Source organism: Balaenoptera physalus (genome assembly GCF_965194825.1).
Source record: "Balaenoptera physalus genome assembly, chromosome: 15".
NCBI lineage: Eukaryota > Metazoa > Chordata > Mammalia > Artiodactyla > Balaenopteridae > Balaenoptera > Balaenoptera physalus.
Window position 1 is genome coordinate 77,198,408 of NC_138894.1, and position 18,231 is coordinate 77,216,638.

General features: G+C 54.9%; 1 protein-coding gene across 3 annotated transcripts; it reads right to left on the bottom strand.

Annotated features, from left to right (window-relative positions):
* Nucleotides 1-1,702: 1,702 nt before the first annotated feature.
* Nucleotides 1,703-16,673, bottom strand: SLC35F6 (solute carrier family 35 member F6). Of its 3 annotated transcripts, XM_082428082.1 has the most exons (7): nt 16,458-16,673; nt 9,147-9,219; nt 8,086-8,257; nt 7,487-7,837; nt 6,775-6,885; nt 5,332-5,450; nt 1,703-5,258 (listed from the first exon to the last, which is right to left on the bottom strand). In XM_082428082.1, the coding sequence occupies exons 1-7, from the start codon at nt 16,532-16,534 to the stop codon at nt 5,235-5,237; spliced, it is 927 nt and encodes a 308-aa protein (XP_082284208.1). In that variant the 5' UTR covers nt 16,535-16,673; the 3' UTR covers nt 1,703-5,234. The 3 variants fall into 3 exon arrangements, with proteins under 3 accessions (XP_082284208.1, XP_082284206.1, XP_082284207.1); XM_082428080.1 differs by having other exon boundaries at nt 1,703-5,450; nt 16,458-16,672; XM_082428081.1 differs by having other exon boundaries at nt 1,703-5,450; nt 7,625-7,837; nt 16,458-16,671.
* Between the last annotated feature and the right edge of the window lie 1,558 nt (nt 16,674-18,231).

An 18,231-nucleotide genomic window follows, 5' to 3' on the forward strand; every position in this document is an offset into this window, starting at 1 on the left:
TCACCCTTCCTGAACAGCAGTAAGTGACTGAAAGATGAGTGAACGCCGCCGAAGTGGCCTCCTTTTCTTTGGGCATTAAGGTTGATCGTGAGTCCCAACCACACCTGGTGCCTCTTGCTGGTCGGCCATGGAAGGGTTTCTAGGTCATCAGTAGGGACAAAGACCACAGATTCCTGGGGCCATCTGTGAATACATCTGGTTCACTTCCTTTATCCATGGGACAAGGAGACTGATGGCTGGGAGAGGAAGGGGCTTCTCAGGCCCCTAGTCAGAGTCAAGATTTGGAACTCGGTATCCACAGTCAAGAACTCTACCCACTGCATCAAGCTGCCACAGAATCCAAACTGTCTAACTCAAGTCTTTACCTTGGATTGGGGAACAGAACTTGAGAATACTACTCTGTATCGAATTTTGATGGCTCTTTCCTCTTCTGACATTTATAAATAAAAGTAAACAAACACTATTTTGTACCGATGCCTTTTGGATGATTTTGTGATGCCCACGGTGACATCCCCCTTGGTTGTTCCAGGATTCTGGTGGGAGTTCCTGCCTACCTCAAGAAGGTAACGACCAACTCTCAACAACAGGCAACTGGATTGAAGTGGGTCTATGGTCCCTTAAGGCTTCTTGAGTTTGCTGACTGGAGCTGTGCTTGGGGATACTCGGTGGGTCCACTGGCGATAGGGAGTGGGGTGAGCAGTCTGGTCCAGAAGACCCCCTTTGGGTGGCAGGTTACACAACAGAAGATACAACAGCCAAGGGCTCTAAAATGTAAGTCTACTCTCTGAATGACTCTTATCTTCATCCTCTCCACCATTTCTCTAGTTCAGACCCTGATTAACCAAAGGGTGTTTGTTTTACTGGTCTCTGCCTTTAGTACCTCTCGATGCTAACCAAACCTGTCTCCATATAACAACCAGGTGATCTTTCCAAACAGCAATTTGGGTCATGTCACTCCCTTCTTAAAACTCTCTGTGGCACCCTACTAAAGATAGAGTTCTAGAGCCTCAGCAAAGCCTAAAAGGCACAGCAGTACCTGGGCGCCTATGCCCCTCTCTGACCTTGTCTCTTGCCACTCCCTGTGTTGCCCGCTCTTTGCCCGCAAACCAGTCTACTTACCTGCAGCTCTTGAATACATCAGCTGGTTACACATGTACACATTTCTGTGCTTTTTACAAGCTGTTCCTTCCTCCTAGAATATCATTTCCTTTTCCCCTCCTCCCAGCCTGGAAGACTCCTGCTCACCCTGCAACATGGGCTCAAGTGGAGCAGACAGCTCCGGGCGCTCAGCCACGTGCTCTCTCCTGCGCCGACTCCCCTGCCCTCATAAAAGGCCTCTCACTACTGCACATCGTGCTGGGCTGGAATTCCTTCTCTACACATTCGTCTCTCCTGTTTTCTCTGATGGATCCAGTTCTTGGAGCACTTCAGTTCTCAATAAAGTTTGCTGAATTCTAGGATAGAAATCCCATATTAAATTTTTTTTGACAAGACACAGATGTAGAAAACAAACTTATGGTTACCAGGGGGGAAAAAGGGGGAGGGATAAATTGGGAAATTGGGATTGACATATACACACTACTATATATAAAATAGATAACTAATAAGGACCTACTGTATAGCACAGGGAACTCTACTCAATACTCTGTAATGACCTATGTGGGAAAAGAATCTAAAAAAGAGTAGATATATGTATAACTGATTCACTTTGCTGTACAGCAGAAACACAACATTTTATTTTTGTTTTTATTTTTGGCTGCGCCGCATGGCATATGCCACGTGGCATATGGGATCTTAGTTCCCTGACCAGGGATTGAACCCGTGCCCTCTGCAGTGCTGCAGTGGAAGCACCGAGTCTTAACCACTGGACCGCCAGGGAAGCCCCTGATACAACATTTAAATCAATTATACTCCAATAAAAGTCTCTTAAAAAATGAACAAACAATTTTTTTGACAAGAGTTTCTAACGAAGGAGGGCGATTTATAAACTTTTATGGCTACAGAGGGAACCCCCTGCTGACCTAGGGTTTTCAAAGAATGTAGTCAACAGAAGGCCAGAGGGGCTCTTAACCAAGGGAAACATGAAAAAACTAAATCAATCTGTAAGCACGTCAGGGAGGTGAACATATTTAGGAAACGAAGAGCTTCTCTTTTGTAGGCAGCCAAGGTCTTGAGAGGTAACAGCACTTGTCCAAAGCCACCCAGTGAAGGGAGAGACGGAGCTGAGGACACACATTTCTGGCTCCCCCTAAACCGCATGGCTGTTTGCTCCCATTCTCCTACCGTCCTCTGATCTCCTTGCGTGCTGTTTGCTTGTTAAAGTACAGAGACCTTTGGACAGAGCGAAGGCAAATGGAACCACCTGGCACGGTCCTAAACCTCTGGTGGGCAGCAAGCCTGAGGGCTACTCCAGGACCTGGATGGCAGTCCTGGAGGACACCCCAGCCCCAGGGTCCCCCAGGACCACTATGAATGGGGCAGGGACTGGTCAGTTCACTACAGTGCAGATAGTCTGAATTACACTGTATTTGAACTGATGTTTACAGAAGTCTGTTATCAGTCAATTCTAATTTGGGGTCCAGGGCCCCATTATTCCACTCAGAGCAGTAGGCCACAGCTACAGACATTCCTCACAACCCTCTAGACTCAGCAGGAGAGTGGAGATTCTTTCCCCCTCCGCCCCCATTACCGGCATGACACAGCATGGCCTCTCAAACTCATCCTCCAAAGCACCCCAGACACTAGGATAGAGAGGACAAACCTCCAGGGTCTGGAAGGGTACTTAGGGTCAACATAAAAATTTTACGAGGCATCCTGTTTTATCGTATAATCAATGTGAAGTTTACACTCTATTCCACAATGGTATGTTTTAACAAAACATTTCTCCCCCTCTGAGCAAAACCAATGCTCCACACCATGGCTCTGCTGGGACTTCAGTGCCTGACAGACCACCCTGGTGGGCAGTGCCGCCTTACAGGACGCTCCACTGTACGTTGGCATTTACAGCCACCTTCCATTTATATCTTAGGCAATATTCACAGCCATCCTGTGAGATGCAGGCTTCCCCATTTTAGAGATGTGAAGACCCAAAGCTCCAGGAGATAAAGCGAGTTGCCTGAGTGGGTGGCAGGCCTGACCGTAAGTCCCCTCCCCATCCTCTGCCACCTCTCACCACTGAAGTCCCATTATAATCCCCCCAACCCTTCAATGCTAAAATCCACACGTGATTTCTATGATTTGGTACTTTACAGCTTTTCCATCCAACGTTCTAGACGTTACCTCCAGGAATGTCCTAACCCTTGTGCTCCTTCCCTCTCATTAAAGAAAAAAGTCCACACTGCCAACTCCCCTCTTCTTTTTAAAAATAAAACGCCTGAAACAACACTGTAAGGCCCCAGTTTTTTGGACAAAGCAGCTATAGCACCCATCACCCTCGATCTCCATTTCCTTCTTCCTGTGACACACACCGTGGCCCAGAGGAGCTCAGGGTCCCCCGAGACTCGGAGCTGGTGGGATAGAGAGGCCTTTCTCTCCCGACGGTAAGAACCTGCTGGATTCCCACAGCCCGAGGGCTTTGCTTGTCAGAGATCCCTTCTCCCAGGATCTATTTTAAGGAAGGCATTCGGTATTTGTTTCACGATCGAGCTGCCCAGGAAAGTGATCTGCCACAGAGTGCGGACCACTGGAATGAAGGGCCGCTCAGCTCCCTGGGGTCCCTGCTGCCAGCCCCTCTCTTCAGGGTGGGGTTACTGGGAGGATAACAGCACAGGATGCCTCTCTCCCAGCCACAGGAAGTACCCCCAAAGATCTCAGAGACTCTTATGGTAAGTGGGCCCACAGGCTTGGAATCAGGCAAACCCAGCTTGACATACCGGCTCCACGAGGAAGTCACTTGACCTTCTCTGGGCCACACTTTTCTCACCTGCATCCACCTGTGCAGGCTGTTATGCAAGAGAATGAAAGCTAAGCACTTAACATAACGCCTGGGATACCAGCATCACTCTCAACGGTAGACTCCCGGTAAACCCATCACCCTGGAGGGTTCTCCATGATGTCTGTCGGGTGGCTGGTGGTGAGGCAGAACCCCAGACGTGCTCTACAACCCAGCCGACTGCCTGGTCCTGTGGCTGCACGGCCAGAGCCCATGGCAGGAGAGCCCTTTTGCCAAACAACTTATAACTCTGGGACTCAAGTTTCCTCATCTTTAAAATGGGAGGTGAAGAGTTCATAAAAGCTATTATCAAGGGCTGCCTGGAAATCCCCCTGTAACTTCTCCCAGGTGGGGAGGACTTCAAGGTGTGAGCAAGGATGCCAGAGCAGGCGTGGGGAGGAGCGCCATGGGCAGGGGGCATCTTCAATAAACGGGCTGTCACTCCTTCCCCAGGTTGGTCAAAACCACAGCCCTGCAGAATGGGCCCAATTGGGCCGGAAGGCACGGAAGCCACACCGTGGACACCTTCTGCAGAGCAGGACGCCAGGGCCCAGAGTGGCCAGGTACAGGGCTGGGGAGCACACACTGAGTTTGCGGCAAGGCCCTGGCTGAAACCTCGGTTCCCAGACAGGGTTAGGGAGTATCTTACAAGTTTTAGACACTGTGGTGCTTAGTTCTATTAGAATTTGCTCAGTGACCTCTCTTCTTGGGAGAATCACACTTAGCTTATGGTTTAGGAGGAAACCCTAGGGCTGCTGGTTCCTGCAATTCTACTCCATGATTTAGCTCTAGTGTTGCAGGAGGGGCTGGGGAAGCCTGCTGGGGGTCGGGCACTGCACTCAGGCCTGAATGGGGTGGTGACAAAGGAGGACCTGGGTGTTGTGTCATCTTCTGTGGCAGCAGCTGCCCTGGGCGGCAGGAGGGGGGCGGGGTCTGTGGGGAGGGGGCAGGGCGAGGCCTCAGGGACAGGGCACTTCAGGTTCACCAGCCCACGTGGCCTCAGCCTCGGGGTGAACAAGGAGCGTCCAGGTGGCAGTAGAGCGGGAGGCTCAGCTGGCATCGTTGATGGCAGTCCGAGGGCCCCCCAGCAGTCTCTCATGCTCGCCCTCTTCCGCCGGGGGCCGGCCCCTGGAGAGGCGGCTCAGGAGCAGGCGGTGCAGCCCGTTGTAGAGGGCTGTGCCCGCCAGCAGGACGAGGAAGCCAAGGATCTGCAGCGGGTGGAAGGCCTCCCAGCCCAGCGTCAGGCTCAGGGCCCAGATGACAACGGTACGCAGGCTGTCCAGCACCATTCGGGTGGTGGCGCTCAGCTCCTTGGTGACACTGATGCCTGCAAAGTTGAAGAAGGCGATGCTGCTGATGTTGCCCAGCAGCGCCAGCGCGATGAGTGGCTGTCGGCCCACCTGGCAGAAGGCGTCCAGCGCGTCCTCCAGCGTCCCGCGAGGGTTTCCACTGAAGGAACCGGCGGGGATGTAGTACATGGGCACCAGCAGCAGCGAGAGGATCACGAAGCCAAAGAGGCCTGCGGAAGCGGAGGGAGCACGTCACGCTCTCCGCGGGGCCCCCAGCCCCGCCGCAGGCCCCGGCCCACCCCGCTGGGCCCCGCTGACCTCCCAGCCTCCCCTTCCGAGCCACCCTCGCACCAGCTCCTTCCTTCCAGGTCCTGGAGCCGCTCTGCTCGTTAGGAACTACAACGGCCTACAGAATGGGCTCTGACGGCCCCTTCTCCACTTTAATCTGCGTTTTCTGACTGGACCAAGAATAGGAAATACATTTTATATTGCGACCAGTGCACAGACATGTACACATACTTTCACGAAACGACAGCTACCCTTACAATGTACAATGCTCTCGGACACTTTTTAAACTCAATTCTGTTCACGGACAAAAGGACTGCTGGCTGCAAGCACGACACTGATCTCACAAGTGTGGAAAAACAGAGCTCTCTAACTCAGCGCTGTTGGTCTGTGACAAGGAGCTGGGCCAGGATGTAAATCATGGCTCTGCTTCACTCAGAAAGTCTTGCTAGGAAAAAAAAGTGAGTGGAAGCAATCAGTATGCTTGATGACATAGTTGATTTCGGTGGTTAACGTTCTGCCATAAGCCCTCAGCTCCCGGCGGACCAGGCACCAAGAGCTCCCTGACAAGCCCGTAGGTCACACTTCGGTAGCACTGCTCTAATCCGCCCTACTAGTTTCATAATTTTAAAGCATCATTTTGACTTACTTCCCTGCTCAAAAACCTTTCGTGGCTCTTCCCTGCCTGTCATTTAAAGTCTAAATCCACTTGCCTGATGTTCAAGGTTCTCCAAGATATGACCCTGACATATTCAATTCCTGATCATTTCCCCTACATCAAACCTGTACCCCCTCCAAACTATTCCTCACTGGTTTCCAAACTCACATCCAGCTCCCCATGCCTCCACTCTGCCTGGCGTTCCCTCCCGTCCATTCTTGCTTGCTGAAATCTGTAGCACAAATGCCACCTTCCCTGGGCCATGACACTCAGATATGCTTGGCAAGTGAGAAGCGTCACTTGAGTAAAAGCGGTCCGAGCTAAAACGCACCGCCTGCTCCTTTCCTGCTGGTCGGTTCCTCTAGAGCGGGGCTTGCGTTTCATTCATCTTCGTCCCTGTCCTCCCTTAGCTCCTGGCCGAGTGCACGGCAGTTGTCAGGGTATTTGTCAACACGAACATGGTGAAGGGAGTGAAGAAGGAGGGCGGGAGGCTCGCCCTTCCCAGAGGCCCCCAGCGCCTCGCCAGGCGCCCTCACTGCATTCCCTCCATGTGCCACCCCGCAGGGCGCGCTCCACCCAGCGCCCTCCTGCCAGCCTGTGTTCACACGCACCCTCAGTGCCAACTGCCCGCAGTGGGTGCACGTTGTGCTTGTAGACAAACTTCTCCTCCAGCACCATCTGGATGGAGACGATGATCTGGGCCATGATGATCAGCAGGTCCCCTGTGGGAAAGGAGGGGCCCAGGGTGAGGCCAGGCTGAGGCAGACATCCCAGCCCACGGAAACCTAAGAGCCCCTGCAGCCCCCGACTCCGCAGGGCACCGTACAGTCCACGAGGTCCGGCCATGACAGCCCCCGCGCCTGACGTCCTGGCCCCTGCGGGGTGAGGCAGGCCAGCAGGGAAGGCACTGTCACCCGCTCTGGGTTAAGGCTCCAGAAGGTCCAGGGGTCTGCCTGGGGCTGAGGGCTGCACAACTGGGGTAAGCAGGTCTTTTGAGAAGCAACAGGCTTTGAGATGGACATTTCTGGTTTAATCCTGCCACGCGTGACCAGGGTGGCCACTTCACTGTAAAACGGGCTGCAGTGCTCCCTTTCCGGGACTGTGAGGATGGCAGTGATGACGAGCACGGTGCGAAGCATGCTTGGGCGCTCGGTAAGTGCTCAGTCAACATCCATTCCTTTCCTCTTCCGGATCCTGCAGTCTGCGTGGCTGTAAGTAAATCGCAGAACTAGCCCTCTCCTTCCTCGGACCTCCCCGCTCCTTACCCACCCCTCCCTCATGCTGCTTGTCCCTTGCTGGTCCTCCCTACACTCTTCCCATCACCTCGAGAGCAGGTACATGTCCACATCAGCTGGTGTCCCACATGCCCTCCCCCAGGGCTTGGCGGACAGCAGAGCTTGTAAAATGCTTTGTCGAGTGACTCTGTGCAGGGCAGCCCCGGGATGCCCACCCCGGCCACACCTGTGATCACTTCGCTGAGTTTGTGCTGACTGTCGTGCTTGCTCAGGAGGTCAGCCAGGCCCACGACCACCAGCCCTGCGATGGTCGCGAGGATACCCAGCCACTGGCTCAGGGCCAGCCTCCGTCCCAGGAAGGTCACCGAAAACAGGCCTGTGAATATGATCACTGCTCCCCGCAGCATCTGGAAGCTGGAAGCACTGGTCATGTTCAGGGCTAGGAGAGGAGAGACATGTGACGTTAGGTCCTAAGGGCCCAGCTTGTCTGTTCACTGAGGTGTCCTCAGGGCTGACAGGGCTGGCACGTGGTAAGTACTCAGTTAACCTTGGTTGGGGGCGTGTGTGTAAAGGTCGGTGGGAGAGGGGCGGGGCGAGCTGAGGATGAGTTGGGGGTGGCTCTTTCTCAGCAGCCCCCTTGGGCCACAGGCTTCGCTGAGCCCTTGGCAGCCCAGCTTGGCTACTCACCCACATACATGATGCTGGTCCCGGTCATGTCGCAGAGGGCTGGGGGCAGGAAAAGAAGGGGGTTGAAGGGCTGCTGGGGATCCGCGCTGGTGTCTGGGTGCCCTGCAGCTCTGCACCGGAGTAGGTAGAAGGCAGCCAGGCAGGAGAACTCCCCCAGGAACATGCCCACTGCCTGCAGGGACAGAACCAGGACTTCAGAGCTGGAAGGAAGACCACCTATAACAAGAGTTTTTTTTTTTTTTGGCCGTGCTGCACGGCTTGTGGGATCTTAGTTCCCCAACCAGGGATCAAACCTGTGCCCTCGGCAGCAAAAGCATGGAGTTCTAACCACTGGACTGCCAGGGAATTCTCTGTAACAAAATTTTTTAAACATAACCTTTCTTCACACAGGAGTTTACCTATAACCCCAACATGTAAAACAGACAAAAGCAGAACTGCTCTGTGTGGGAGGCCAGAGCCTGCCTCCTAGGTCTACCCCTAAGCTCTTCAAACACCTCGACAGAAACCCTAATGCCGTGTAGAGCCTGATCTGAAAACCCACCAATCTAGACCAATCCCTGGTCATGTTCCAGATGGAGAAACTGAGGCCCCGACGGGCTTGAGAACTTATATAAGGTCACAAAGCAAGTTGCTGGCAGAGCCGGACTAAACTTTAAGTCTCCTGCTTCCCAGTCTAGCAATAAGGTACCTTCCATTGATGGTGTCTGCCCTGCCCCAGTGGGGTCTGGGCTCCCCGTGGTTGGGGAGCAGGTTTTACGACAGGGCTGGATTTTTCCAAATGTGTCCTGACTTGGCCATGGTGAGGGCTGGCCTCAAGGAGTCCAGGGCATGACCGCTCACCAGGACTTGGGCAGGCTTCCTACAGGGGACTGTGCCTTCTGCCCCCTTCCAGGGGCACCTCACACCCTGGCCTCTGTTCTGGGAGGGAGAGAGAGAAGCAAGTGGCTCTCCTGAGAGCAAGGGAGGACGCCCCCAACCCAGGTCAGGAAGCAGCATGGCCTCGTGGGGGCCCCTGACCTGAGGCCTGGGAGACGGAGATGGGCGAGGACAGGCACAGATACCTGGAGGAAGGGATGCTGGAAGCTGTGCTCCTGGCTCCCTCCGCAGCCTGGGGCCACGAAGTTGTCCGCCCACCTGCAGCAGACAGAGAGAAGGTCAAACCCTGCAGTGTGGCAGCGGCCTCTCCCACCCGGCCCTGGGGCCTGCAGAGAGCTCACACCTCCTGAAGCCGAGACCAGACTTAGCGGACTCGGCCTAGAGCGGGGCTCCCTCTCGAAGGGACCAGTCTCCGCGGCAAGGAGTCTTCCCCCGGGATGGTAGGCAGAACGCAGGGGCCTGGGACCCTTTAGCTGAAATTTCATGAACCTCTAACAGAAATTTAGCATTTCCTCCATTTATGAGTGTAGTATTGCAGTACCTGCGACTTTGTCACACACGGAAATCACAGCTCTTCTCATTATCACATTCGAGTCACTGCAGATATTGTGAAGTATTATTTACACTCATCACTGCTCCAAAACTACAGTAATTAGACCCACTGCTTACTATTTCATGTGTTAACAAGTGCATGCACACATGTACATTACTGTATCACAAATTGGCTTGTTTAATGTCTTGATAACTTTATTTCAATACAATTAGCTTTTTCTGTAATCCTTGGTCTTTTATTTGCACGTTTTAAAACACTACTCTAGGCTTCACCAGACTATCAAAGGGACCCATATCAAGAGTCCCTGGCCTACAAGGTCACGTGGGCCCTGGGAAATGGCCACCTGACACAGACCACCCGGTCACCTTCACATAGCCTGAAGGGTCTGGAGGGTTTCCTCTAGCACTGGCTCGGAAGCAGGTGGCAAGTACATGGCACTTGTGGAGTGGGTGTCAGCCAGCACCCCAGCAGATGGGCCTGATTATGGCACGCTTCCCGCCGAGCCCAGAGTCCGTCACGGCACAGCGCTCTGGGCAGCTACCGCCAACCCTTTTGCACTGACCACCATCTGTCACTAAAACTTCTGCCTCTGAATTTCACTCTCGCTGGCCTTAGTTATGTCCCTGGGAATCTAATCTCTCTTTCATTTGAAAGCCCTTCATATATGTGGAGACTTCCCCACCTTCTGAATCTTCTCCTGGTTAAGCAGCCTCAGCCCTTGCTAACCTTTCACTCCCCTGGCTGCTGACTTCTGGAAGCACTCTGGTGGGCCCAGGCCCAGAGCCAAGGGCATGTGATCTGGCCCAGACTGAGTCGGGCAACAGGGCGGCCCCTCCCACGTGTTGGACATCCTGGTTAGTTGACCTGGCTTGGACTGCATGGGCCACATCACACTGCTGACTCAAGTCAATGCAGACCCAGGGCCACTTGCAGTGGGCCACTGACCTGCCCCCGCTGCAGCAACCCCACTCGTAGGCGGTGGCGGTCCCTAAAGTGTAAGACTCAGGACTTCTTCTTAAATGTCTTTCCTTACAATGTTTGTCAAGAGCAGCTACATCATGGTCCCCGCCCCATCTGCTGGCTCCTCTGTGCACAAGCCTCGGCTCCCGGAGCGCAGGGAAGCCTCCTGCTTCCTGTGCCCCAAGCAGGGGCCACTGGTCATGCCAAGCGGTGCAGGTCTGGGTTTGACAAAGATCCTGTGCAGGCGGGGCTTCTCTGTGCCTGAGTCTGAGGAGGGGAACAGGGAGCTCTTTCCCACAGCCCGGGGCAAGTGGGCAGGCGGTGGGAAGGGCGGGCTGAGCGCTGGTGGTAGCACAGACCTGGAGGGAGAGATCACATCTACAAAGAGATCTGAACATATCCCAGGGCAAGTGAACAAAACAGGACTGTGGCAAACTTATCTCAAGGTAGGAGACCCCACCCACTCCCACAGATGTGAGGAGGGAAGGTAGGAGGGCTTCTGGTGCTTGGGAATGGTGGAGGTCAAAGGAGAGCTGATGGGCAGCTAGAAGTTCTGATATGCCTGGTTGGGAAGGCAGAGGAAATCTGGATCAGGGGATCAGGCTGGAACCAGACCCAGTACCAAAGGGGCAAAGAAAACCCCCATTAAGGACAGAAACCACCTGTTCTCTGGGGTCTCATTTTTGCCCGATCTGCTGTAGATTGTGACTCTGGGATCCCCAGGCGGGGCAGGACGGGACAGGACATGGGATGTGGGTGTGGGACACACACCACCTGTATGGCTCACTCAGCCTGGCCTGCTCTCCAGCCAGACTCACCTTCACAGACAGAGCCCTCTGGGAGGGCCTGGGTGAGGCAGCTGAGCAAAAGAGAGAAGCCAAGGAGAGCAAAGAGGTCAAGCTTTACCAAGGGCGCAGAAACAACTGCCCTGCAGCGAGTGAGCAGGTCGGAGAGAGAGTTCCCAGGGCTCCTCCAGGAGGGACAAGGGAGGTCCTGCCAAGTTCATGGTCAATCAGAAGCCTAGGGCAAGGGCTGGTATGGAAGCCCCTTCCCCATCCTGGGGCCACATCCAGAGCACAGACTGGCAGGCTCAAGACCCCCGATCCAGCAGTGGGGCCACCTCCTGGAACTCCCCCTGGGCTACTGCCTGTGCACCTTACTCTCATGACAACTCATATCTGCATCACTTTCTGGTTCCATAGTCCTTGTCACTTGAGAGGCTGTGAGCTCAGCAACCAGCAACTTCCACAGCTTTCAATCCCCTGCTCCTGGCACATTATTATACAGAAGTTCAAACATTTTTTTTGTTGTTGAATGAATGGGACTTCCAGACACCGCTAGACAAATAGGCAGGTACTACAGTCCAAAGGCAATGTATCCATGACTGCTAATTTGCCACCTGGTCTGAGGTGTCCCCTGCTGGTGGGACCAGCTGGGCCTGCCCTTCCCTAGGGAGGGGCACTGCACGGGGAGCTGGCTGTAGGGCTGGAGCTAAGCCTCCTCCCGCCCCCCCTGCACTGTCTGCTTTCTCCAAGGGGTGGCTCTGCCTGAACAGGCTGGGGCTGGCAGGTTCCCAGCAGGGGAAATGGAATCTTTTTGTATCTCAGTGCCTGGGGCAGGTTTACACCCCAAGGGTTTGGGTGTCAGGACAGGCTGCCCTGCCCAGACTCTTGGGGCCAGGGAGGAGTTCAGGCCTGCAGTCACTTTGGGATAGAGTCAGGCTTTTCATCTTGGCCCTGGGAAACGTTTGGCTCACTGTGCAGTCTCAGACGGACCCTAGGTAGCACAGAACACGAGCCAAAAGCCAGACCCGGTTCATCTGGGGGTGAAAGCAATCACTCCCCAGTGGGATAGCACTTATCTCTTTGCAAAACGCTTCACTAACATGTTTTTATGAATGTACAATTCACTGTGTACTGACTTTGTACCAGGCCTGTACTTCTCCCTGAGGAGGCTGAGCACTTCATGTGGGCTGTGTGGTTTAGGCCTCACAACAAGGACCCTCATTTTACAGACAGGGTCTTCAGTCAGACCTTGGGGTGGAGAGAGCCGTGTTCAGGCTCATACAGTTAACAATGGGCGGATCTGGGGCCAAACCCATCTGCTTGCACTTATTTTCAGAAAAGGCAGCAGGATACACGGAAAGCTCAGACTTTTGACTCTCACAGGTTGGATGTGTTATAGATTTCTCACCTCTAAATTGGGGATAATAATGCCAACACTGATGAATTGGCAAAAGTAATAAGACATATAAGACCTGGCATATGGCAGGTGGTCAATAAAAGTTCTTTGCTGCCCCTTCTCCCTCTTTCTCCCCTGCTGAGCAGAAGCCACTTCCCCTTGTGTTGGGCGGGTGTGGCCCCAGCTCTGCTCCAGCCTGAAAGCTTCCGGGGAGAGTATCCATCCTCTGGGACCCAGCCTGCAGGCTGACGCAGAGGCACCTGGAGGGCCACAAAGTGCTGAAAGAGGAGAACAAACTCAGCCATCATCTCAGGAAGCTCCTTGTTTGAGAGATGAGAAACCCAGGGACCAGACAGGGCTTGAGGGACACAGGGAAGCACTAGGACCCAGGAGCACCACCCCCTGTTCTGTGCTCCTTCCTCAACACCGATCACCTTCTTACTCAAGTTTCTTCCCACCCCCCTGGCTGAGGTGGGGAAAAGGTCAGCCCTGCAGATGGGCCCTCCGTTCTCTCTGGACACTATATCCTGGGGAAAGCTGTGGGCAGGAGGCCTTGGGGACCCACCAGGCTCAGGCTGCGGCCACATGAGGAAGTGCCCTCCACTGGCAGAGGCAGGCTTCCTTTAGAGTTCCCTGGGCCTTGGAGGGCTCCGGGTGGGCTACCGTTACTAGGGGTGAGTCACTCTGGCGTGGCCTTGCTCAGTAAACTCAAAGCTCAGCGTTCTGAGAGGCATACGCGTCTGTGTGGGACCAGGGGTGGCGGTCAGAAGCTGAGGAAGTGGTTGATGCGGCTGCCTCGCACGGATTAGCTGTGCATCCATTCCCCACAGAATCTGTGCCATTTCCGCTCTCATCCTGGGTCTGTTAAGCCCAGTGAGTCAGCTTCTTTCTCTGGCTTGGGATCTTCAGAAGGGCCCCAGGGCTTCTCCACTCTCTGAGGTGTCATAGCAGGTGGCCCTGGCTCACGTGGTGATAAGTGACGACAGCCTCCCCTCTCTTAAGTATTAGATAACTCTCCTCAGCAGATCTTACAAGGAGTCTGGGGAGAAGGTGGGGCACGGATTATCATGACCATTTCATAGATGAAACTGAGGCTTGGAGAGGCCCAGTGACTCATCTAATCCCATAGCTTCCAAGTCTCATGCTCTTTTCACTGCTACACTGCCCTGCTGACTTAAGGCTTTCTCCAGCTGGCCTGAACCCCTCTGAAGCAATTATCCTGTGCCCACTTTTGGAACCTATGGGTGGGGGGAGGGGCAGCTGCCAAGGCAAAAGTTAGAGCTGGCGCAGGAAGGACAGTGAGAGTCCTTCCCTAAAAGAGGCCCAGTGATCGCAGGCCTCCTGCCACCTTCCTGCAGGCTCCCCGGACCCAGTGAGCCTGACTGTTGGAGAAATGACCCCCACGGCCCCTTCATGGCTGGGTGGGCTTCACAGCCTGCAGAAGTTTAGGAGGGGATGTGAGCCTTCCTGAGTGAGTGTCTACTTGACCCTGGTTCTTTACATGCAGAACTCCAGCTGGATTCAGGAGAGTGGGGCTCCGAAACGTGCACTGGTTCAGGCAGACAGCCCTACGCGGTGCCAGAGGAGGGCAAATGTTTGGTCTCCAGGAAGTGCATCAGCAGAAGCCTGGTGAGGGGGGAGAAAGCAGCTACAGAAAGGAGAAGCGAGGGACCTTCTGCCAACACCCAGGGACGAGGCTACAGGGCCAGCCTGATCGGTGACTTTCCCTCCTGGGGGTAGGTGATCCCCAGCCCCAGCCCAGCCCAGCCCGGCCAGGCCGGCTCCCTGCAGCACACCCAGTCCTGCTGAGTGGGCAGTGACCTCCTGCAGCGGACAGCTGACCTGTGGTCCCAGCACAGCAGCAACACATGCTCACGCCCACTTCCTCATCCACTGTCTTCAGTCCTTCAGGGCTGAGGATCCCCTGGCTTCTTAGCTGACCGGTCTGGAGTTTTTTTTACAGAAGGAGCTGAGTCAGCACAGTTTACCTCAGTAGGTAACTCAGCTCTCCTTGCGGACGGTGGCCCTGGCAGACCACAGCCACCCTATAAGCACCAGCCTGAGGCCTTGGCTTGTGGGACGGATGGACAGATGACTTGTTCTGCTGCAGTCAGATCCTGAGATGGGAGCCCTCAGGTTGAGTTTCCTTTATAGCTAAGGGCTCAGCAAAAGGAGTACCCTTCAGGAGGCCTCAGGGCCCAGGAGCCCAGCACAAGACACAGACACAGCAAGCCAGAGCCCAACCAGAGAGACAGGTGGGCCTCACCCAGAGGTCCACCTCCTGTGGAGAAGGGAGGACACTGTGATTGCCAAGCGTGTACACATCTGTCTCCTCTGCTGCAGATTCTAAGCATCTCAAAGCCTGGGACCTTCTCTCGGTCACTTCTGTCTCCTTCCCTAGGTCTAGGCAGTGCCTCACATGCCTGATGAATCGAACAGGATACTTCTCTCCCAGACCTCTCTTCGGGGGCATTTCTCACATCACTGATGGAGTACGCTGGGAAGAAACACCCTCAAAAACGAATAAGATACGACTATCCCCACCACCCTCAGGGGGCCTGGAGCGCAGCCCAGAGGGTGACTGGGGTGACTCCCCTTTGCTCTGGAGCCTGGCAGGGCTCAGGCGGAAGGGAGGTGTGACTGGGAGAGGGTCACTGTCTACTGTCCTCCACGTGCACCTTGGAATTGGTTCAGAGAAAGGGCAGGCTCTGGGTACTGGGGCTCTTAGATGCTGGGCAGAGGAGTAGGAGGGCCCCGCCCCGAGGCGGGAGCAGAGAAAGGGACGAAGGGCCGCCAAGAGAAGGGGCTGCTTCCCGGGCTTCCCGCTTGTTACAGAGAGGAGGCTATGCTCGGTCCCTTAGCCTCATGACAGCCCCAGGTCCTCAGTCCCCAACCTCCTGAGGACTGTCCTCACCGTCCCACGAGCACCACACCCTCTTACATCAGAGCTGAACTGCCCCCCTGCCCACCCTGCCTGGGTTAATGCCACTTCTGTTCCCCCAGGCAGAAGCCCAGGAGTGATTACTGGATCCTGTGGGTCAGGCCCCGTGGCTTCACTCTGCACCTGGTCTCTCCCACCTGACCCTTCCCTTCCCACCTCACTGCCGCCTCCTAGTTCCCCTTATCTGCTCTGCAGCAGCCTTGGAGTGGTCTTCCTGCAGCCAACTACTTTTCACCTTGACCCCCAGGTTCACCGTATCACTTTTAACATGTCACTCCCCATCTCACAAACCCCTCTTGGATTATGGGATAAAATCCAGCCTGGGCGTTCGGTGCTAGTTACAATCCACTTGGATCTGGCCTTGCTGTTCCTGCCTCGATGTCCCCACCACATGTAGAAATCCTACCGAGGCTTCGAGGCCCAGCTGTAACCCTTCCTCCAAGGGGGGCCCATGGTGCACCCCCTTCTCTGTCATCGCAGCCCTCCACGCTCACTGGTCACTCGGTCCGCACGACGTTTATTGTAGCCCTCCCTGGCCCACAGCTCCTGGAGGGCGGGGCCCCTGATGCCAGCTTGGAAGGGGCAGGGGAGAGAAACTCCCTCCCGTTTAAAGATGAGGAAACTGAGGCGCTGAGTTAGAAAGTGACTCGCTGGGATCAAGCACACAGCGAATCAAAGCCGGGGCTCGGGTCCTCCAGCCGGGGACACGGCCCTGCCCCGCATTTCCCTGCGCCTCGTACCCCTTGGGTGGTCCATAAACCGCATGAACGGATCAGAGCAACTGAGCTGGCTGGTGAAGCCGGGAAAGGAGAGCCGCGAAGGGTGGGCGCGGAGTCCCCTCCCGGCCAGGCCCGGACTTACTTTGCCGAGAGCGTGTTGATGGAGCCGGTGACGAGCATGAGCCCGGCCAGGAACAGCTGGTACTTGGTCCAGGCCATGGCGGCGGATGCTGCGAGCGCGAAACAGGAGCGCGACCTCCGCGCGCGATTGAGGTGGTAGCCCCCAAACTGGTCACCCCCGGGGTCTGGGGCGCGAGTGCTTCCGGGCCGGCAGTCACATGACCTGAAAGGCCCCGCCCCGCGCCTGCTCACTCCGCCCCCAGGGAGGGCGCGGGGGGCCTGGCGTCTGCGCTCTCCAGAGCCGGAGCCGGGGGCGCTGGTCCTCACAGAGTGACAGTGTCAAGTCACGGGCCCAGGTCTCCCCATCTGCAAAAGGGGCTGATGGGACGATGAAGTGAGAATGCACCGTGGATATTAGAGCGTTCTGTAAACCCTTTAGAGAGATTGAGCTGAACAATGTCAGAGGCAAACCACGAAGTAGAAACGTCCAGCGTGGGAATCTCCTCTCTACTGGATACCCAGGGAACTCCCAGGAGGCCTGAGACGTGTCCCTAGAGATCCCAACCCGCGGTGTTGCTCACATCTTACAGAAAAGTGGCGTAAGAATCTAGTTCCTGCTCCCTGGGAGACCGTTTTATAGCCAAGGAAACTAAATTAAAAAAAGCGGGGCTTCCCTGGTGGCGCAGTGGTTAAGAATCCGCCCGCCAATGCAGGAGACACGGGTTCGAGCTCTGGTCTGGGAAGATCCCACATGCCGCGGAGCAAGTAAGCCCGTGCGCCACAACTACTGAGCCTGTGCTCTAGAGCCTGTGAGCCACAACTACTGAGCCCGCGTGCCACAACTACTGAAGCCCATGCGCCTAGAGCCCGTGCTCTGCACCAAGAGAAGCCACCCCAATGAGAAGCCTGTGCACCACAATGAAGAGTAGCCCCTGCATGCAGCAACGAAGACACAACACAGCCAAAAATAAAATAAATAAAATAAATTAAATTAAAAAAAAAAAAGAAAAGCCAAGTGATTTGCTTATGATCAACGCTAGTGAGTGATGGAGTGGGGGTTTGCATGCATATTCTTCAGTCTCCGCCAAATCCGTGCTTTCTGCTCAGCGCCTCCACCAATCTCACCCCGTTGCTCCTTTCTGCATTCCCCGGATGCTGCTCAGAGCACGGAAGGCAGAAAGACCTCGGTTTGTGCGCAGAGGCTTCCAGCTTTTAAAATCCTGCTCCTAGTTTTCAGCCCTCAGCTGCCCTCTGTCCTCATCTCCAGGTCTCTCTCTGCACGCCATGCCATGCCCGGGCACACCACAGGCTGGAGCACAAGGCCTTCAAGGATCTGCTTCAGACCCAGTGAGCATATTTCCCCGTTATTGCAGATCTTGCTGCTAGAGGTGCAGGGGTAGGGCCTGCCTGCCACCTCCTCCTGCTTGCCCCTAAGACTGCCTTGACCTTATGAAAATGACCAGTGTTGAATCACAAAAACTCTCAAGGGGCTGGACCAGGAAGACCTGACAGAGAAGGTGTAGAAGGGGGGTTCTGGACAAAAGTAGGATAGAAGGGGAAGGGCTATCCCAGAGGAGGGAATGGCAGTGCGATGGCACAGAGGTATGAGTGGGCGTGGAGCCGCAGACCATCTGGGAACTTCCCTACACTGTAGTCTGTTCTTTTCAGTCAGTGGGGGAGTTGAGAGACGCAGAAAGAGGTTTCTTCTGAGCTTCTTGTCTTCAACAACACCACTAGTTTCATGTAAAGGAATTACTTCAGTTATCCAAAAATATTGACTTAGACGTTGAGGCCTG

What these genes read in the sequence shown, in the direction of transcription:
- SLC35F6 (XM_082428080.1), bottom strand. Translation starts at nt 16,534, where the DNA reads ATGGCCTGGACCAAGTACCAGCTGTTCCTGGCCGGGCTCATGCTCGTC. An exon ending in ATCAACACGCTCTCGGCAAA is followed by an intron (nt 9,220 to 16,457) that starts GTAAGTCCGGGC and finishes TGTCTGCTGCAG; the next exon opens with GTGGGCGGACAACTTCGTGG. An exon ending in GCGGGCAGTTGGCACTGAGG is followed by an intron (nt 5,451 to 6,774) that starts GTGCGTGTGAAC and finishes CCGCTTCCGCAG; the next exon opens with GCCTCTTTGGCTTCGTGATC.